The 22845-nt window shown below is 41.8% G+C and overlaps 1 protein-coding gene across 2 annotated transcripts in view; it reads right to left on the reverse strand.

Annotated features, from left to right (window-relative positions):
* Positions 1–5963: 5963 nt before the first annotated feature.
* mvda (mevalonate (diphospho) decarboxylase a) overlaps positions 5964–22845 on the reverse strand; it is a 42342-nt gene continuing 25460 nt past the window's right edge. The window contains exons 7-11 of one of the 2 annotated variants that reach the window (XR_005943577.1): positions 22608–22823; positions 18723–18838; positions 11092–11200; positions 9520–9725; positions 7666–7745 (exon numbers count right to left, since the gene is read on the reverse strand). Coding sequence is in view for 1 of the 2 variants with exons in the window: in XM_041192081.1 (XP_041048015.1) it covers positions 7671–7745; positions 11092–11200; positions 18723–18838; positions 22608–22823 (516 nt within the window). In the remaining variant the exon portion in view is untranslated. Of the gene's footprint in view, positions 7746–9519; positions 9726–11091; positions 11201–18722; positions 18839–22607; positions 22824–22845 lie in introns of both variants that reach the window. The other variant, XM_041192081.1, reaches the window with a different exon arrangement.

Raw genomic sequence — 22845 nt, forward strand, 5'->3', positions numbered from 1 at the left:
GAAACAGTCAGCAGGTCTGGCAGTAGATGTGGAATTGGAGACTAAGTTAACGCTTCAGGTTAGGTATGTAGCAGGTTTTAAGCAAGTAGGGGAAGAGCAAAAAATGAAGGTCAGTGATGAGGTGGCAGATAGGAGGGATTAAATGACAAAAGGGATGATGGTGCAAGGCAAAAGAAGACGGTGGTAATGAGACCGGTAAAGGAACAGTCTGGAGGAGGTGTAAGTGGGAAAAGCAGAATCATCACTCATAGCTGCCATGGGAAATAATGGAAACACTGGTTATGATCTGAAACTGTTGAACACAAGATTGAGTCCAGAAGGCTGAAATTGCCCTGTTGAAAGATGAAATACTGTTCCTTGAGTTTACGTTGGCCCAGATCTTTCATTCTCTGGAGGGTCGCACCCTGGAGGTGCCCTGGAAGATGCACTGGGGGATCCATTGAAAACAGGAAGTGGGGTTGGGTGACACAAGCTAGAGGGGCCAAATGGCCTACCCCTGTTCCCATGTTGTTTCTATGAAGTGTAGTCAAGATAGCTGTGGGAGTCAGTGGGCTAAAAGTGGATATTAGTCAATAGCCTTTCCCTAGAGGGATAGGAGACAGAGAATTTGAGGAAGTGAAGGGAAGGGTTGAATGTGGATTATGGGAAGGTGAGGAAAGGGTGAAAATTGGAAGCAAAGTTGATGACATTTTCTAGTTCAGGTTGAGAGCAGGAAAGGGTACCAAAATAGTCATCAATGCACTGGAAAAAGAACTGACGGTGGGGTCTTAAGTAGAACAGGAACAAATGTTGCATATATCGCTCAAAAAGCTAGAACCCAATGGATTTGCACCTTTTATTTGGAGGAAGTGAATGGAGTCAAAGCGGGAAGTTGTTCAATGTGAAAACAAATTTAGCTATAGGCAAAACTTTTCAACCAAGGGGAAGTTTGGGCGTGGAACCTGCAATGAACCCAAACGCAGACCACATCAGCTCCAGCACAACCCAACATCTTGCTAAATGAACTTTTATATCTTACATACTGACCACGTCAGGAAGAACATTATGTGTAAATGCTTCCTTGTTTTGCCTCTCACACATCCACTTATAGCTTATGTGTAATAATGTGCAGTGCCTGCTTTGACAATTATAGATACAGAAGGAGGAATCTCCCATATTGCAAAAGAAGATTGTGTGGGTGGGTTTTCAACTGATTTTCAGGATGAGAAGTCACACAACATTTACGTCTTGAAAAGCACTACAGTAAAAATTCTGCCACCTGATTATATTCTGTGTAATAGAACAGGTTAGCTGTCTGATATGAGTTATCCGTGTGCAAGGGTCTCTTACTATCAAATCTCCTCTCAGCCTTCTTTTCTCCAAGGAGAACAATCCTAACCTTTGCAATCTATCCTCATAGCTGAAGTTTCTCATCCCTGGAACCATTCTTATAAACCTCTTCTGCATTCTCCAATGTGTTCACATCCTCCCTATAATATAGTGCCCAGAACTGTACACAATATTCTAGCTGAGGTCTAATGAGAGTCTTATATAAATTCAGCATAACCTCCTTGCTCTTGTATTCTATGCCCCTGTTAATAAAGCCCAGGATACTTAATACTTTATTAACTGTTCTCTCCACCTGTCCTGCCATCTTCAATTATCTATGCACATATACACCCAAGTCTTTATGCTCCGCACCCCTTCAAAATTTCACCTCTTATTTTATAATGTCTCTCCATGTTCTTCCTACCAAAATGTATCACCTCACACTTCTCCACATTGAACTTCATCTGCCACCTATCTGCCCACTCCACCAACTTGTCTATGTCCTCTTGAAGTTCCACACCATCCCCCTTACAGTCCACAACACTGCCATTGTTCATTTCATCTGCAAACTTTGAAATTGTCCCCTGCACACCCAGATCTAGATCATTAATATATATCAGGAAAAACAAGGGTCCCAGTACCGACCCCTGGGGAACTCAACTACAAACCTTCCCCCATCCTGAAAAATATCCATTGACCATTATTCCCTGCTTCCTATTTTTCAGCCAATTTTGTATCCACGTTGCTACTGTCCCTTTTATTCCATGAGCCATAACTTTTCTCACAAGTAGGTTGTGTGGAAATATATCACCATTCCTTCACTGTCACTGGGTCAAAAACCAGGAACTCCCTCCCTAACAACATTGTGGCTGTACCTACACCACATGGGCTGCAGGGGTTCAAGAAGGCAGCTCACCATCACCTTCTCAAGGGCAATTAGGGATGAGCAATAAATGCTGCCCTAGCTAGCGACGCCTCCATCCCATGGATAAATGAAAAAATAATTGGGTAAATCTGTTAATAAGTAAAATGACAGAAGATCAGTGGAAGATGTTCAAAAAATAATTTTAATGTGATACAAAACCAGTTTATATCCCTAAGGGTCAAGAGCTCTGCTTGTAAAAATAATGACATGGACAACTAAAGACTGACAAATCCCCAGGATCAGATGGTTTCCATCCCAAGGCTTTAATGGAATTGGGTGAGAAAATTGCAGAAGCCCTAACTATAAATTACTCTGGAACTTTTCCTTTAGATTGAATAATTGCACTGGTCATGTTTAAGAAAGGTGGCAAGAGGGAAAGCAAGGACACAGAGAGCGGCCAAGTGAAGTTTGTGTGAGGGGTGAGAATGGCGGGACATGCTGGTAGTCAGCGCCAGTTCATTGACTTCCAGAAGTACTTCAATGCCTACACCATCACAAGGAGGAAGAATTATGTGATAGCTACAAATACAGGGCTTGCAGCAATTTGGTTGTTCTTCAAACTGAGATCCAAAAGGAAGGCACCGCCAGCAATCACAGAAAAGAAATGATATGTGGTTCTCCTCGGGGCAAGGCAAGTGGAGTTTAAGGACCAGCATGTGGAATCTGTGTAAATGTTCAAAACCTCTGCAATCGTGTCACTATAGTGGTGTATTATAAGTTATCAGCCTTCACTAATAAAACTCCTGGAACCTCAAAAAAAATCAGTTTGCCCAACATCTTTTGTCAGGAAATTACTGCTATAATTCAAGACTGAATTACCAAACACCTTAAACATTTCAACTGATTAGAACCAATGTGGAACTGTAAAGGGTGAGCCATGCCTGATGAACTTAATTCAATTTTTTGAAGTGAATACAGTAGTTGGCATGGGAATGTTTATGGATGTTATTTATATAGAATTCCAGAAGGTATTTGGTAAGTCCCTTATAACAGATTATTAGCTAAATTTGAAGCTCATGGACTTGAAGGCAAATTATTGACCTAATTAGAAAATTGGCTTATGGGCAGCAGACAGAGCAAGGGCAATGGGCAGGCACTCTAATTAGCGGGATACAATTAGTGCTGTCCTGCAAGGATCTGTGTTGGGGCCTCAACTGTTAACAGTATTTATTTATGATGGGATTGAAAGCCACATATCCAAGTTGTCTGATGACACAATGATAGGTGGCATTGTAAGCAGTGTGATAGAAGCATAAAATTACAGAGATATTGATAGATTAAGTGACTGGGCAAAACTGTGGCAAATGGATTTCAATGTAAGCAAATTGAGGTCATCCACTTTAAAACAGATAGAAAATAATACTTTCCTTAATATTAAAAATTTAGAAACAATGGCGGTCTAAAGAGATTTTATAATCCATCTATACAGATCATTAACATATCATGGACAGGTGCGGAAAAAATTGAAAAGGTGATTGGGACTAACTAGGGGACTTGAATACAAGGGGTTAGAAATTGTGCTTCAGCTGCACAAAGCCCTGATTATTCTACACCTTAAGTAGTGTAAGCAGCTCTAGGCATCACCCCTTAGGCAGGAAATATTGGCATTGGAGGGAGGGCAGTTAAGGTTTATTAGAATCAGTCATTATCCAATTGAATGGCAGAACAGAAACAAGGGGGCTAAATGGTCTATTCCTGTTCCTCTCATTCTATGATTTTAAGCAAAGAGCTGCTATTGGTATGACACACAGCTACATAACAGAAATATAATTTTTCTAACAGCTGGCTGGGGAATCAAATGGTTCTCATTCCTGCATAAAACTGCAGATCTGAAACAAAAAAAAAACAGAAACTGCTAGAAACACTCGGGGCACCAGCATCCATGAAGAAATTGTCAAATTATCATTTCAGATGTGGAGTCTTTATCAGAATACTTGAGTTTTGATGAAGCAGCAACTTACCTGTTCTTTCTACAGATGTCCCTGAGTGTCCCCAGTAGGTCTGGCTTTGTTCCTATTAAAGTGCATGTGTGAGAATATCTAGTAAAACTGAACGCTCAAAAAAAACCTGCTCACTGTCAAGACAAACAGATAGGGAATAGTTTCTTGGCCAGGTACTGGAGTACCTCCACCTCACATGCACAGTCTAAAGAACAATTCTATTTGCTGTCTTCCCAGGATGAAACTGTAGCTGCACATCAAAACTTGTAAAAAGAATTCATTTACTTTAGACACTGAACATGATAAAATAACAAGGGCCCTCGATTGCTCTTTTCTTCATCATTTTCCTCACACATCCACCTTAATCTCGGGGGGCTTCGCAAAGCTCACTGAGACTGAAGGCTGACTGAAATGTTGACCGAAAGGTGACTGTACATTGTGAAGTCCTGCCGAGCCTAACCAATGAGCAATGTACATCTCAAAGGAACATGAACATTCATTTGAAAAATATACTTCTGGAGTTATAAACAGGTGTGACAATCTGTCTAGCTTTAATTTGGTAGCTGCCCCTTTAGTCTTTTAAAGTATAAAAACAAACTGCATTCAAAATCACGAGGGGGTGAAATTCATCTTTGACTTGAGAGTGCAAAATGGGTATTAGTGAATCAGCAATCCATTTTACATCCCTCCCATTGACTTCAATGGAAAAGAAAATTGGGTAGGGCATAAGGCAGACAATTGCTAGCAAGAAGACAACAAATTGGAATCCATAAAATGCAACAGCATGCACGCACATACAGAATGATTTAGGTTCTACTATTGTGGCCATGTTTATTGCTACATGAGCATTATTCCAGCATGTGTTGATTCACTCATTGGCTGACATTCTTTAACTTTCACCTAGATTTTACTGAAACTCTCAGGCTCTGCTGATTCCATTTGATAAAAACACTCCCATCGTCCATATTCTTTTCTGATGCAGTATCTGTTGCATAATCTGAATACTTATTTTACTGATCATAATCTGCTGGTGGTAGACAGACTGTTGGTAGTTAGGATTCTGGAGATATTATATGAGGAAACCGAAAATCTATCAGATACAGGCATATATTTTGGCTGATACTAACATAAAGCCAATTTAATAATATAACCACCATAAATATATTTTATAAGTAAATGATTTATTTTCAGAACAAGATCGCACATAGCATTGTTTCAACACCTACAGAGAATAATGGACATTCATCTAAAAAGACACACCTCTCAGAAATTCATGAGATGCATGAGGTTGGAACATCACCTTTTTTGCAGATGTCAGACTTTGAATCCATCCCAGACTGATGGGATAACATTCTCCTTTTTCTGCTGGCTGCAAGAATACTACAAAAAATGAGCCCACATCATCACTCCTACCAGCTGTGGGCACAAAACTGTCCATAATTTGGCGATTTTAATAAATCAAATAGGCCAAACAGATGACAGGTGTGGAGGAACAAAAAAAAAATCTTCTGAGGTTTGTGTGAAGGTACACTTTTAACTAATACTAAAGAAGCTTTACTCTGCACCTAGACTGTGCTATATTTGGCCCGGGAGTACCTGAAGTTAAAATTGGGTTTTGGAATTAAGATGTTCTTTGCTTAGTAGCTGATATTTCTCTCCTCACCTTATGTTTATGTTGATTTCCATACATAAATACATCAGGAAAAAATGTAATTTGTAGCAACTTTTAAGATTGAATATAAATGAAAATCAGGATTAGTCACTATAAACATATTGATCAAGCACAGCGGTAATTTCTAAATGATCATTTAATGACAAGAATTCATTCAATTCTGCTACACAATGTCTGCAGCTCCTGTATTATATCAAATCAATTTAAAAACTGTTCAGTTTATACAACTGAAGTTAGTAAAGCAATGTTGGAATTGCGCGTTAGCAGGAGGGAATAGAAGCAAAGAAAAACTGGAGAAATTAGTACAAGATGCCACAGTATGCAGTTAATGTGCACGAACTGAAGGTAGAATGTGGATTCATCACCGTTAATCCCCAGTTCTAAATCTGAAATGAGCTATACATGAAGTCAGAAAGTGAAGGTAAGGGATTCTCCACAAATGGTACGAAGGCATAGGGATGAATAAACCCAAACTCCAAAACCCCAGCCCTGTCTCCATTCCCTGAACACAAGCAAGCTCTCCCAAAAGTTACAATGTTAAAGCTCTGAGGTCAGGTTGACTGATACATACTGATAATTAGCCAGTAAGGAGAGGACTTAGTGAACAATGTACTTATAAAATACCATAGTTAGAAAGAGGTAATATAAAATGCAGATAAAATTTAAACTAATACACATTAAAATAGATAAAAGATGAAAAGAGCAAAGATGTCTAATTCCCAATTTAATAAATAAAACATTCAATTGTAGCCCCCCACCAACTTTGATTTTACCCATCCTCCTCCTCCCCAGGGAATTACTGATGCAGAAGGTACAGCTTTTCTTGCAATAGCATTGTTAGATTTCATTCTGGACCAGTCACATCCCAGCTAGCTTTGAAAAGGGTTTCATGTTCTTAGGGATTTTGGTGGTTCTCAACAGTGAGTTCCAGGTGAAAAATATAACCTTTTTGTAGACAGACTTGGTTATTTCATTAACCAAGTTTCTGAGGTTTATATGGTTTGGTATAGATCCAAAATTTGGGCAAATGTAGTGCATTAATTAAAGGATTATAGCAGGTTTAAGTGACAATGTTCAAAAGATAATACAAATCTATAGTATTTATAATTCTAAGATGCAAATCTCACCTAGATTTGGCTTTTACCATTGATAACAATGACATGCATTCAAATATACAATGATGCTATGGGACCCATAAGGATATCCTATATACTATTTCATTAAAACTATCAAGTAAACTTCTACATGTACTACTAATCAATTTTGTTAGTCAGTTGTTTACATCTGAATGAAGCACCTTGTTTGTCTTCAATGCTATATACACTAGACGCAAATCTGAATAGAAACTAAATTATGACTTTTGGATATGGAGATTTAAATTGGATTTCATCAGAAATCAAATTACATTAAACTAGACTGGATAAAAGGTATCATTTAAAGAACACAGTAGTTTTTATTACTGCAGAGTGCAGGGGTTTTTATTTTATACACAAAACCTATACTATTAACTGAGCCAAGATCCAGGAAAACAGGTATTTTAAATTGTATTCCTGGGCCAGCTATGTTGGGGAGTATGATGGGATAGGCAGCAGTCAAGTCACACTTCAAATTTCTACCTATACATGGCTTTAATGGTGTATTCAGAAATCAGACATCTTATGTGCCAAAAACTGTATGCAAGAACCATTTGTACTTTGTTGATACAAACTGAAACTAGAGATGATCTGCAGTGTGCAATATAACTCAGATAAACAAATGCCAAGTTTATTACAGTGAAAAGATCTTAGAGCTCTCCCTCCAAATGCAGAAAGACATCTTTCCCGTACTACTGCTTGGGAAGCCCATCTTCTCCAAGTAGGTGAAGGTTGGCATCTTCTATCAACTGTGGCCCTGGTCCTACCTTTGGAAAGAAAATCCAGACTTTCAAGACAAATGCTAAATTCATAAAAGAGCAAAGTATTGGAACATAGAAATATTTGTCATCAAGCTTTCTTCATCCAACAAAGCAATTTTAATCTGCACTGTCAAGGGGCAGAATATTGAGCTCGGCGGGCGTGCGCACGACTTGGCCGAGCATAAATGACGCGCGATGACGTCAGGCGAGCGTCCTGACATCATCGCGTAGTCTCACAATATTTCTTTCAGCGGGTTTACGCCGGAGTCGGTAGCGTGCCCGTCAACAATTAAAAAGGCATGTAAAGGCTATTAAAAAGGTAATTAAATTCAAATTTACACTGCCTGTCCAATCTTACGGTAGGCAGGCAGGCGAAAACGCCAAGCAACCTTTACACTTTTTCCGAAACCTCATCCACAAGCAGGATGAGGTTTCCTAAAGCAAATAAAAATAAAATAAAAATTTTATACTTGAATTAAAATGTGTCCCTGCTCATGTGAGAGTCACATGAGGGGACATGTTTTATTACATTTTTATTCTCTTCATTAGTTTTTTTAAACAGCACTTCATCTCCCTGAGGCAGCTCCGTGTTTCAGGGAGTTTGAAGCACTCTTTCACGCATAAGCGCGAAGTTCACGCTCTCCCTCCTCCCCCTGCCTGGACAGGCAGCGCTCAGCGCTGCTGCTCGCGTTCCACACTAGGCGGGCCTTAATTGGCCCGCCAGCGTAAAATCGCGGTGCCATGCTGATTGCGGGCGGCAATCAGCTTCCCGACCACTCCACCGAGCACCCCCGCCAAGGGCAAAATTTGGCCCACGGACTCATTTCAATTTACAAAATCTAAGAGGAGGTAAATAACCACAGGTAACCTATTCAAGAACAGAATTGAAATTCCTTCCAATCCTAGAGCAAAATCAAACTAACTCAAGGATGTAATGTTTACATTATTCAACCTAACCTGTTGCATTCTGTGCTAAGGATTCTTTTAGCTAGAACAGGGATGAATGCATATTAACAAAGAGACGGTTATTACAGAGCTAAAGTTGATAAAAATATTTAATATCCAGGATGAAATGCTATGAATGCTGAAGGTTAGTGAGGAAACAATAAAGGCACTAAACATAATCTTTTCAATGTGTAGCAGGAACTGTGGGGGGTGACTAATGGTACACTGCTGTTCAAAATGTGGGGGGGGTGGGGGGGGGGAAGCAGTATTGATCCATCAACCTGACCACAAATTAACTGAATATTTAAAAGACATAGACCAATTAAGGGAAGACGGTAATTTAGGAGTAATCTCATTAGACCAGTAATCCAGATGCCCAGGCTAATGCCCCAGGGACATGGGTTCAAATTCCACCATGACAGCTGCTAGGATTTAAATTCAATTAATAAATCTGGAATATAAAGCTAGTCTCAGTAATGGCGAGCATGAAAGCTATCAGTGATTGTTGTAAAAACCATCTGTTCACTAATGCCCTTCAGGGAAAGAAATCTGCCATCCTTACCTGGTCTGGCCTACATGCAACTCCAGACCCACAACAATGTGCAATGATTCTTAACTGCCCTCGGCTATGGCCTAGCAAGCTGCTCAGTTCAAGAGGAATTAGGGATGGGTAACAAGTGCTGGCCTTACCAGCGACACCCACATCCCATGAATAAGATTAGAAATTAGTCGATATGGACTCACAAACTGTAGGTGATGTTTAACTAACCTAAAATATATTGATATTAAAATACTAAATGATCTAAAAGCATTTGATAAAGTGCCGCAAACTTACCTGTTGAGGAAAGGCTGGTTTGTCTCATTGAAGGGAAAGTGGCAGTCTCAGAGACATTGCTAAAAGCCAACATGAAAGGATCATGGATCATAGAGTATTTCTCAGGTTTGTGGGCAGCAGCTAGTAAGCCTGTCCCAAGATTCATTGCTTGAACTGCCTTTAATCAGGACTTGGGCAATAAAGGGGTGGATATTCTTTGGATGATACTAAAGTGGGAGAAAGAGTAATAAGAGACCAGGAAAATGCATGGGGCTACGGTAGGGCATAAGCAAAGGAGACAAATGGATCAGTAAGTGGCAGATGCAATTTGATATATTAAAAAAAATGACATAACATTACATTTTGGGAACAAGAATAAAAATGGAAAAAGCCTTAAATAGTCAAATGTATTAACCTACTAAAGAAGCAAAGGTACAAGGCATAAAAGTGTGTATCTATAAGAAAGCAATTAAGACAAATGGGATTTTGGGGGTTATACAAGAGAGATGGCATGCAAAATCAAAAAGATCATCTGAAATACCGTGTGCAGCTTTGTGTTTCTCATTAAGGGAAGAATAGCCCTGGGAAAAGCGCACTCAATACCAGAGTTATAATAAAAATAAAACGTCTGAGTTATAGGGAAAATTAAAGCAACTGGCTTTTGTGCCCCCTGCTGATGGGTTTAAAGGCTGGCGGGCAGGGGGGCTTGTTAAGTCCAGCAGGCAGCCTGCCTGCCAATTACCCATCGCCCTTGCCACCACTGCAATTATATCAATGGTGAGTGTTGGGCTGCCCACCTGCCAGTAGACCAATTGATTCCCAGTTCAGGGCCCCATCCCACCACCGACAGGATTTAACCAGCAGTGGGAGAGACCTATGTCAAGCAGCCAGCCTGGCACGTTTCCCTGTGCGAGCTGGTGGTGGGCAAGAGGCTGTCCCTCTTTACTGGGCCCCCAGGACCAATGGAGGGCCCCTCCAAGGTTTTACACCTGCACCCGGTTATTCTCTATCCACTGAAACCGCAGCCCCAGCCCTCTCACCAGGACCTGTCAGCTTTGCACCCGGCAAGGCTCCTAAATACTGAGCAAATGCTGCACACAATAATGGTGAGCTGCCAGCCTCTGATTGGATAGCTGCTCTCTAAGCAGGGGGGGGTGGGTGGGTTCGAGGAGACTTACTGTTCCTGAATGGTGGAAATCCTGCCTCCCTGCCTTTTAATGGTGAACTGGCTGTTAAATGGCTGTGGGGCAGCTGGTATTGCCCTTGATGGGCTGCCTCCCCCACCCTGGCTTTTTAGCTGGGGATGGGGGAGTATTGGTGTTGGGCTATCCACACCTTGCATAATTCAGCCCTGGGTTGCAGGCAATTGAAAAACGTTCAAAATGACAAAAAGAATAGACAAGATGAACACAGATGGATCACTTCCATAGGTATTTAAATCAAAGACAAGAGGCCATGATATCTAGATAAGCATTTGCTACATAGAGTGGGAGATTAGAAGAAATCTTTTATGCAAAGAATGGTATCCTGAAACCAAGCAGCAAAAAGACAGGGGAGAAGAAGTTATTTGGAGGTACTGCATTAAACATTTACCTGAGTGTTGATGATGTATTGAATTCCAGCCTTAACTGGACCCATCTTGATGCTGGACTTCAGATGTTCTGATACAGATACTGAATTTACAGGCAAGCCTTTCAGGAACCTAGAAAATGATTAGACTCTTACAAAATGTAGAGAGAGATAAAACACAATTCCTTTAAACTTTTCTGTTCGCTCTTTCATTTTAACACAGACTCCACCCATCATTTGTGTATTTTCATTGAAATCAATCTTTTATCTAAAATGAAATATTTAAGAAAAAGAATCAAAGGCTGGGAGAGAGGTGTAAAAACATTTAAGTTAGATCTTGCCATTAAATTTAGGAGGACATCAGCATTCCAGGCATTTCCAGGTTTCCTGATGACAAATGTGCATGACTCCCATTCTCCCCACCTCCCCATAAATATTGGGGCCGAGGTATTTAAACAATGGAGGTTTCAAAGAATGGATACTTTAAGAACATCGTAGAAAAGCAGTTCTCAAAATAACTTTCTTTCCTTAGGCCCACATGCCGATGAACAATATTAAAGTTAATGATTGTTAGATTACAAAAGTAGGGAGGTCATGTTGGAGTTGTATAGAAGCTTGGTGAGGCCACAGCTGGAGTACTGTGTGCAGTTCTGGTCGCCACATTTTAGGAAGGATGTGATTGCACTGGAGGAGTGCAGAGGAGATTCACCAGGATATTGCCTGGGATGAAACATTTAAGTTATGAAGAGAGGTTGGAAAAACTTGGGTTGTTTTCATTGGAGCAGAGAAGACTGAGGGGTGACCTGATCGAGGCGTACAAGATTATGAGGGGCATGGACAGGGTGGATAGGGAGCAGCTGCTCCCCTTAGTTGAAGGGTCTGTCACGAGGGGACATAAGTTCAAGGTGAGGGACAGGAGGTTTAGGGGGGATGTGAGGAAAAACTTTTTTACCCAGAGGGTGGTGACGGTCTGGAATGCACTGCCTGGGAGGGTGGTGGAGGCAGGTTGCCTCACATCGTTAATAAAGTACCTGGATGAGCACTTGGCACGTCATAACATTCAAGGCTATGGGCCAAGTGCTAGTAAATGGGATTAGGTAGGTAGGTCAAGTGTTTCTCACGTGTCGGTGCAGATTCGATGGGCTGAAGAGCCTCTTCTGCACTGTGTGATTCTGTGATTGTTTGTGAGTAGTGGTATGGTTTTTGTCAAAGTTGTTAATAAACAAAATAGGCAGATGCTAGAGATCTGAAGTTAAAAAAAAACACTCAGCAGGTTGGGCAGCATATGTGGAGAGTGGAAAGGGTTAATGTTTCAAATTGATAGCCTTTTGTCAGAACTCCTCTCTCCCATGTTTTTAACACTTTAAATAAAGATTTAGCTACTTTTTACAAGTCAGTTTAATTACTCCACAAGAAGCCTGTGCCCCTTCTGACAGAATTATGTGCCTCTTTTTAAATCTCAAGGCCACTTTTATTTTAATAAAATATCAATAAACTAATTTCCTTTAATTAATTCCCCCTTAATTACCAAGAAAACAAACCAATTGAAAAGACTGCTTCTTTAACACGGGCCTGTTTTTTTTTGCACTCAGTATCCCACAATGTTGCCCTTGTTCTAAACGCCCAGGGGCTGAATTTTCCCATCGGCAAGCGGGGGCGGGGCCCACTCGCTGACATGTAAAATGACATGTGGTGACATCGAGCATGCGTCCCAAAGTCACCGCTCGTCATTTAGATTGTTAGTTCAATGGGCGCACAGCCACCTTGGCTGCTTGCCCGCCGAACTGTCAAAGGCCTATTAGGGCCATTATAAAACTAATTAAAGTTGTTAAGAATGTTGCCCATCCAACCTTAAGGTTGGCGGGCAGGCGAAGAGCCCAGGCAATCTTTGCATTTTTCATGAAACTTCATCCACGGGCGGGATGAGGTATCATGAAGGATTTGTTAATTAAATAAAACTTTTTGGAAAAATTAATGGACAAGTCCCAGCTCATGTGATAGTTTCACACAAGGGGACATGTCCTTAAAATTTTTTTTCACCTTCATTAAACTTTCCACAACTTAAACTAATCTCCCTGAGGCACCTCAGGGAATTCCCCCCACCCCGCCCGCACAGGGAGCGCACAGCTGGCGGCATGCACCCAATCGGGGGCACCGATCGGATTCGCACTTGCTCCCGCCTGCCCCGGCACAAACACCTTGACGGGGAGAAAATTCTTTCCCAGGTTGTGATCTTGTTTTGTATTTTCTCTTGGTTTTTAATAAACCATTCGGATGCAATTTTTATTGCCTATCTCTACTTTTTCTTTGACATAGCAACAGTCAGGCTCTCTAACAGCCACAGTTGTACTGTCTTTTTATTGGCTCTAATATTGCTGCATTTTTCTTCTTTCCTTCTTGCTTTTTTAAAACAAAACAGTTCTGCAGTTTGTATTTTCCAATAGTTTAATTTGTTTTTCTTTCTTGGTTATATTTTTTTTAAAGTCCCATTGTGCAATGTGTTCTTTGTTTCCTCGCATTTTAAAAAATCCTAATTCCTTTTTACTTTTCTTTTGTCTTTATATTTTATTACACTTTTTTTTTGGTCCCAGAGTCATTTACCCTCTTTTGGAATTTTGCTCTTTTTGTTCAACTTGGATTCCTTTCCCCCCATATCATTGCACTTCTATGGGCCCATAAACCCAAGATCCAAGTATACCATTCTGTACAAAAGGATCTGAAGAAGGGTCATACGGACTGGAAATGTTAACTTTGTTTTTCTTTCGCCACAGATGCTGTCAGACCTGCTGAGTTTTTCCACCATTTTCTGCTTTTGTTTCAGATTTCCAGCATCCACAGTATTTTGCTTTTACTATTCTGTACACCCTGGGGGGAAATTCAAATACTCTCATTTTCAGGCACGGGGATCACCATTCACCTTGAGGTTCCATTGAGGCTGGCAGCACAACAAGCTTTGTTCTGGATCGAGGGGCTGAATGGCCTACTCCTGCTCCTAATTTGTGTGCTCGTATGTAATTCCATGACAACACTTGTGAGCCCACCTGTGTAGCAGCATCTGGAGGCCAATGTCTTTTCCTTCCACTGCAACATCTGAGTACTGCAGAGGAACTCAGACTTAGGTCATGCAATCCATGTTTGCTGCCATACAAACTCAGACTGCTGTCATCAAGGCTGTGGATTTCAGTGCTCATAAAGGGCACACCGATTCTCACAGCAGTCTAACAATTTGCCCTCTATCAGATGACTAGAAATGCTGAGGCACTAATCCAGGGAAGTGGCAATGGATCCGTGGTGCTCCCACCACTGCCACTCTGCCAGTCTTCTTGCTAGTGTCCTCAGCTGGCCAGCCCAGCCTGCTGCCTAAGCTAAGGTGTGCAGCCTGAAGTAAGGCCCTCCAAGCCCAGAGCTGCTTGGGGTCATACCACATGGTTACTTGAGTCTCCTCCAATGAAAATCAGCAGCCTTCCATCAGCCATGTTGCAGCCACTGTGGTAGCACTGCGTAGGGGCATTAGGACAGGCAACGACATCTGCTAGACAGGCACTAAAGGAATGCAGAAGGGTGAATAGTTCCGCTTTGTATGCACTATTTGAAAAACAGTTATGGAAAGACTTTTTTTTTTGATGGTGGCATCTATCTCAGGATTTTGGCCATGATGATTCTTGGTATGTAGCTGATGGATCGAAAGGTGGAGAATTGTGGAGCAATGCTGATGATGGAATGATGACATAAGGAAACCAGAGTGTCAGTAGCCGTTCACAGATAGCTCGTCTGGGAGTGGAAGGTCCCAGATACCTTGTGCCTGCCTCCTTTTCCTTCTTCAAGCTGGCCACTGAATGACTGGTGACAAGGGCTATGCCTTCATGATAATTGGTTTGCTGCCTCCACCACAACCTATGATAAATTTGTACACACACTCAGCTGAATGCAGGAAAGCACCTCCTGAGCAGTCCAGGCACCAAAATTGTTGTTTCAGCACATCAGTTGTTTGCTTCATAATGCTCCTTGTGGCTGCATGGCACTTGTTATAGGCATGTTGTCCTCATGTGGTCAGGTGATGTAGATGGGTCATAGCCAGATATGTAGAGTATGCCTCATCAGCAAACAACCAGCGTCTGATTCGTCATGTGGGTCCAAAGACTGTGGGAATAACTGACTGCCACAGGCTGAAGATGGTATAGCTTCTGTCAAGATAGTGGGCACCCACCAACATGATGTTCTGGCCATTGTCATACACCAACTGCAATCTGAGAGAATGGTAACCTTCGCTGTTCTGGTATATTTCCCTGTATACATGTGGGCTCACTATCGGGAATACTCTGACAAAGCCAAGAGCCTGTTCCTCCTGCTTTTCTGGTAAGAGAGAAAACCATGAAGCCTCCTTTCCTGACATACAGGGCCTCAGATAGCTCCATGATAAAGCAGAAGATGGGAAACTGGGAATGTTGGTGAGGTTGCCTGCTCCCACCTCGTAGTATCTACTTGTGTAGAAGATAAAGGCGACATTGACTTTAATGGCCATTGGCAGCACTGTCTTTTCCTGCTGTGCAGCTGCAAGTCCTGTTGAAGGAAGTGGCATGGTTCAGTTACCACCTTCTTGGTAAATTGTAGGCACCTCACACACTGTTCCTGCCTGAGGTAAAGGTTCAGGTACTCCCTGAAGACCCCTGCTAGGCAGGGCCTTTTATTGAGAGCCCTCCTTCTCCTCTTTCAGTGCACAGTTTCCCATCTGTGTAGCCTATGCTCCATGACTTTGTTCTGTTGCAACCCAAGAGGGGCTGCAAACATAGCTCCCGTAACACTAGCTGAACGGGCAGGAAATTTCTTCGACCTCCCTGTAAGAATACAGCAAGGTGCCTTCAAATTCAACAAGTCATCAAAACTCCTCCAAGAGCACATTACAGTACTTCCACAAACATTTACAAGAACAAAAATAAGTTAAAAACACCTCACTTGGAAGTTGGATGATTGGCCCTTTAACTAACACTAATGTGGAGACTCTTGTGCAGCTAACACAAGAGTGAACAGGACAGGGTGTGAACTAGACCCATGTGGTCCATGTTGGCAGAACATGTATTAATTCAGCTCTAGAGGCTGATTAACATTACAATCTGCCCACTCTACATGTTTCTGATGCCATGTCAGTCAGGGCGGCTGTACGGGCCACACTGGAAGTGGCCAGAAGCGTTCGGTCACCATTATTTCTCTTTGGGGCTTCCTTAGCATTGGTACCAGCAGCACTATCAAGCCCAATTTTGTGGCCCCTAACTCCTCATTACTCTAATTCCCCCCACTTCAAATACTTACTGCTGTTAGATTCTCACTGCACCTCCACCTCAACACTATACTCCAAGAACTGACTACTCCCTAAAAATCTGCAATATTTTCCTCACCTCTGGTCACTATGTTCACTTGCCTAGCATACTTCATCACTATCATACCCTTCACAAATTCTTACAAGCAAATTAACCTAGTCCAGAAACAAGATTTATATCAACTCCTGTAACCAAATGCCCCAAGTGACATAAAAATGGAGAATGCTGGAAATACTCAGCAGGTCTGGCAGCATCTGTGGAGCAAGAAACAGTTTTTTTTTAATTTCATTCATTCATGGAATGTGGGCGTTGCTGGCTAGACCAGCATTTACTGCCCATCCCTAATTGTCCTTGAGAAGGTGGTGGTGAGCTGCCTTCTTGAACTGCTGCAGTCTCTGTGTTGTAGGTACACCCACAGTACTATTAGGGAAGGAATTCCAGGATTTTGACCCAATGACAGTGAAGGAACAGTGATATATTTCCAAGTCAGGATGGTGAGTGGCTTGGAGGGGAATTTCCAGGTGGTGGTGTTCCCATGTGTCTGCTGCCCTTGTCCTTCTAGATGGTTGTGGTCGTGGGTTTGGAAGATAATGTCTCAGGAGCTTTGTGAATTCCTGCAGTGTATCTTGTAGATGGAAGACACTGCTGCCAGTGTGTCAGTGGTGGAGGGAGTGAATATTTGTGGACAGGGTGCCAATCAAGTGGGCTGTTTTGTCCTTGATGGTGTCAAGGTTAATGTTTCAGCTCAAGGAGCTTTCTTCAGAACGTGATCTGAAACATGAACTCTGTTTCCCTCTTCACAGATGATGCCAGACCTGCTCAGCATTTGCTGTTTTTATTTTCTATTTCTACCATCTGCAGCATTTTGCTTTTGCCCCAAGTGATATGCTTTCTTATTAAAGGCTATATCCTCAGATTCCCCATAAGTAACACCTTAGGAAATCCACGGGTTGCTAGGAGTCTTGCACATAGTGATGTGTCCTACAACAGCTTCCTCATTGCACATTGTTGAATTGATAGAACAGAATGCCTTATTCAGTCATCATCTATTACACTAAATTTACAACCCTGACATCTTTGCTGGAATTTTACTGTTGAGTGACAAGAACCTTATGACTATTATATACTGTAATGTAATAAATACTTTGCAGATGAAGGTCATTGAGTCATGCTGAGCAGTACAGCTTCCCAATTGTTCATTTGGGAAAGGAATCTAGTATGCAAAGGGAGAAAACCACCTGGATGTTCAAAATCTGACAAGCAGTCATTGCCAGATGGATAAATGAAAGGGTTCTGTTTCCTGGCAAGTACCCAAACAAATCCCTTTATTTATATCAGCATAGCTTGAAGTGAGAGGGGGAATTAAAAGGCTAATATGTCGACATAGTATTTTCTATGAGCTATCCATCTAGGAAAGAAATTTTTCAAGCTTCAGATTTTGAATGTGGGTATATTTAACCAATCAACCTTCACCTTGAGAGGGTGCAGAGGAGATTTAGCAGAATAGTTCTGAGGATGAGGGATTTTAGCTAAAAGTTAGGTTGGAGAAATTGAGGCTGTTTCTTTGGAGCATAGAAAATTGAGGGGAGACTGACAGAGATGTACAAGATTATGACAGATTTAGATGAGGTAGGCAAATAAAATCTGTTCCCATTAGCTGATGGTACAAGGAAGAGGGGAAACAGATTAACGATTTTAGGTAAGAGATTCAAGGGGGATGTGAGGACGGACTTCCTTATTCTGTGGGTGGTAATGGCCTGGAACTTGCTGCCTACAAGGACGATGAAAGTAAATGATCAATAATTTCAAAAGGAAATTGTATAGGCACATGAGGGGATTGCTCTACAGAGAGCCGACATGGACTTGATGGACTGAATGTGCTGTCATGACTCAATGACCTATATAGTCACACGATTAACAATGTACAACTGAGCTTTGAAGCTCCAAGTATATATAGAGTACAGCGTAATCTCAACTTCCTCCTGCACAACAGCAACACTTGTAAACAGCTCTTCAATTTTATTGAAGATGGAAAGAGCTAGTGCAAACCAGAGCTAGTACATTCGGAAACATGTTCAAAACCAATCATAACATTTGGTATTTGAGGTTAAGGAATTTTCAGGAGCCAGGAAGCCAGAAATTTACGATAAAATGTTGAAACTGCAGGTTCTAGAAATACTTTCTCCTCCTTCTATACAATCTTAACAAAGGTCACTAAGATCAAAGTAATGTGGCTGTATCCCTCAATAGATATAGGAGAGCAAAGGTTGCAAACCAAACAGATTTTCATCATGTGCAACAGTATAGAACTTTACTTTATAATAGGAACATATAACTCACTGTTCACCATTTTCTTCAGGAGGAAAGTAATGTTTCACAACTTCCACAAACTCATCCACATGCTGCTTTCGTGTATAAATAACTGCATTGGGACCCGCATCAAATGTGTACACTACCTAACATAAACAAAAATGGATCAGAAACAAAAATGCTCTACATTTCATCAAAAAGCTATGAGAAGCCTGACTAATTTACAGAATATCTGTGTATTTTCAGTACATTCTTAATTACTGTGCATATCACCAGAAAGGTTGTATTTCATCCCTCAGTTTCCACTATACACACTGGGGCTCATTTCAACGTTCTTCAGGAACTAAAGGGTAAAATAACATGCAGATGGTGTTTATAATCAGTGAGCAGTTACTGTAGGTTGTGGCATATAAGTTGACCCGGTATTTAAGACGACCCATTTCTTCTGGCGCTAAAATGCGTGTTCAGGCCTTAATTCAGTGTATAGTCAACTCCCCATTTTTCTGGTAATTAATGCCTGTTTAGGGCTATACTCACATTAGGAGTTGGTCTCAATTTTTCAGCTCAGAGCTACAGGTTTAGGGTTATACTCACCTTTTAAGTGGCGCATGGGAACAAGCATGTGGTACGGGCTATATTGCCAAGATGTGTGGGAGTTTAAGGCACACCCACACAGAACAGACCGCACATGGCGACCAATGATCAGAAATGGGTCCTCCTGCACCAACACTGGCAGTTCACATTTTATACTCAGCGAATAAGCTCACCCCTGTTTTTGGAATGATTTTTCAAAACTTCAAAGGTCAACTTTTATGCTACAATCTATGGTATTTTAATGTAAGAGAAGGATTGTTCCATTAGATTCCTAATAGATAAATTAAATGATGCATAACCATGTTGAAGTATCTGATATATCGAAATACATGTACACTTGGAAAATTGGCTGGATTAGTCTGTGTATTTCTTAGCTGATAGGACAGGCAACTCTTCCAAGTTAAATAAAATCTACATTTTAAAGTATAAGCTTTTTGAAGAAGTTGCTTTGTTACAATTTTTCTACAGTAAAATAAGATAATGCACTACTGAAAACAAGATCTTCAAATTGAAACTATGGCCAGGATTTTCCAGTCTCGCCCTAAGTCAACAGACCTTTGGCTGGTCCATCAAACTTTTCATCTGTGCAGGACCGGAAAATCCCAGCCTCTATGAATTAACGTGAATTTGTAAATTGCTTTGTATTTTAGGAACAGGTGTCTGCATTAATCAGAGACTTTTAGTGTAGGCCATAGTTGTTGCGAGTACATAGTGTACATGGATCACTTATGCTCACATAAAAGATGAGGCGTTCACACCCTTTATTTTGTTAGGGCTGTGTCTTAAACAAGGAACTCCTGCTGTGCCTAGGGCTAGGTCTGTGTTTGTCCTCTGATGCAATATTGTATGGTGTTCTTTCACAACATCACAAGTTACAATTGACAAGTGCAATATGGCACCTAGAATCAAGCAGAGTAAAACCCGAGCCACAGAACTGCAAGTGAAGGCAGAAATTAGAATCTAGAGCCTTCAGTACAATCAGTACTGATTCAGTACAATCTTTTACTCTCATCCTTGGTACGGAACAATTTGTTCTGCCTCCCTACCTCGCTTTCCTCCTTAAGATCTACCTTGTTGACCAAGCTTTTGGTCACCTGGCATAATATTTCCTTATGCGACTCAGGGGAAAATTTTCCCCCCGTTGGGGGGGGGGGAGTGCAGGAGTGGACGCTGGCAGGCACGACTCCGATCTGCCGCCATCTTACGTGTCATCCGCCAGGAAGCGCAATGCGCTCCCTGTGCGGATGGGGCGATTCCCTCAGCAGGGAGTGCGCTCTTTCGCACATGCGCACGAAAGAGCGCACTGATCTCCCTGAGGCTAAGTGCTGCCTCAGGGAGATCGGTTCCAAATGTAAAAATGGCAAGCAAATGATTTCCCTGACATGTCCCCTCATGTGACACTGTCACGAGTTGGGACATGTCCATCACTTTTAATGACTCCTTTATTAAATATTTAAAAACCCTCATGAGACCTCATCCCGCCCATGGATGAGGTTTCATGTTAAGCCCGCCAGGGCTCCCGGCCTGCCCGCCAATCCTAAGGTGGACGAGCAGGTCCGGTAATGAGATTAATTACTTTTTAAATGGACTTAATAGGCCATCGACAGATCAGCGGGTGCACAGCTGACTTGGCTGTGCCCCCACCGACCTGAAAATGGAAATGGCACAGGGTGACGTTAGGAGTTCTACCCGACGGTCATCCCGCACCATTTGACGCGTCGGCAAGCGCCCCCCCACCCCCACCTCGCCGACCGGAAGATCCGCCCCTCAGTGTTTTGTTTTATAATACTCCTGTGAAGGGCCTTGGGACTTTTATTACATTCAAAAATGCTATAAAAGTTGTTGAGGATGGGGTAGGAATGAGGAAGAGGAAGCACAGCAAAAAAAAAAGTTTATCATGTGTGCAATGTGTTTGGCAATTTTATACATATGAATCAACTCTCCCCTCTTGTTAATAAATGGTATACGGATGCTCAAAATGAATGGAAATGACAGTGTATAAAAATATGTGCAGGACATTTGTACAAATCAAGACAATTTGGCACCAATCATTATTACTTGTTATCTCTATTCAGGTTCAGGTTATCATTTTTGTTATTTTGTATTAGGGAATAGTCACAGAGACAGGAAGTTGAATTCTGTAAGTAACACAAGCTGTTTTTCTTTGCCCAAATGACTGTTCGATCTTTTACAAAAAGGTATTTTACATTAGTTTTCAAAATCAAACATATTGCCTAGTGGGGTTATTTGCAGAGTTGAGCACATGCTCAAAATAATCACTATTTTAGGAGGCAGAGTCAAGACAATGTCCCTGGGCTCAGCTGGGGAGAGGGATATGAAGAAAGCCTCTGCAGAATGGATTCATGTCCATTAGGGTCTCACAGTTCCCTTGGAGCCAAACAGGACTTTTATCACATTTAGATTTCAATTCAGGCCCAAAGCTGATAGGATATTACAACACCTTGGAATAATCTGGAATGTCCTAGCAGCAAGCTGACCAGAACTTGTACTGAGTCAGAAAAGGGTAGTTTTACCAATTCTCCAATGAAAGTTCACGGGGAGAATTTTGTCCCCGTCGGGCGGGCCAGTTGGGAGCGGGTGGGCGCGGAGCTGATCGCCGCCCGCAATTGGCTGCGTGGAGCCAATTAAGGCCTGCCCAGGGTGACGCGTGTCTGGAGGCACTCAACGCTACCTGTGTGAGTGGGGGGAGGAGGGAGACTCGGGCCTGTGCTCTTTCGCACGCATGCTCGGGAAAGAGAGCAGAAATCTCCCTGAGGCACAGAGTTGTCTCAGGGAGATTAACTTAAGTTTTAAATTTGCAAAAAATAAAAAAATAAAAATTATTCAGACATATCCCCTCAGTATCACATGAGCTGGGCCATGTTCATGAATTTTCATAAAAATTTTTATTTCATTAATGAAACCTTCAAGAAACCTCATCCCGCCCGTGAATGAGGTTTCATGAAAAATGCGAAGGCCGCCGGGACCTTATGGTTGGACGGGCAGCTTTCTCAATAGGGTTAATTAGTTTAATAATGGCCTTATCAGGTCTTTGACAGTTCGGTGGGCACGCAGCCAACTCCGGTGTGCGCCTGCTGAACAGAAGATCAAAATGACACGCAGTGACTTCGAGACACACACCCGATGTCACCGCGCATCATTTTACTCGTCAGCGTGCAGGGCCCACCCCCGTACGCCAAACAGGAGATTCTGGCCCATGTATCACCTTTAGTTTGGGAAATGAGCGAAGTTTAGAATAGCAATGTATACACCTTTTAACTTGGACACAGCTATTGGTATGGATAACAGTAAACATCTTACCCGTGTCTCTCCAAAGTGGGAGTTGTATTTATGTACCAGGTTAATGATGCGCTTGGAAATATCATTGAGATAGAAGATTGGAGGGAAGGTGTCGAGACATGTTGCATGAAACTGATTACTGTCCTTCATTGTTAACTGTCCAAAGATTTCAAAATCTTGCCGTTTGATCGCTTCAATCATTTCTTTCATTCGTTTTGGAACTATTTCAGCACGATACTGAAAAATAGAAAATGCACAT

Source organism: Carcharodon carcharias, chromosome 7 (assembly GCF_017639515.1).
Source record: "Carcharodon carcharias isolate sCarCar2 chromosome 7, sCarCar2.pri, whole genome shotgun sequence".
Lineage (NCBI taxonomy): Eukaryota > Metazoa > Chordata > Chondrichthyes > Lamniformes > Lamnidae > Carcharodon > Carcharodon carcharias.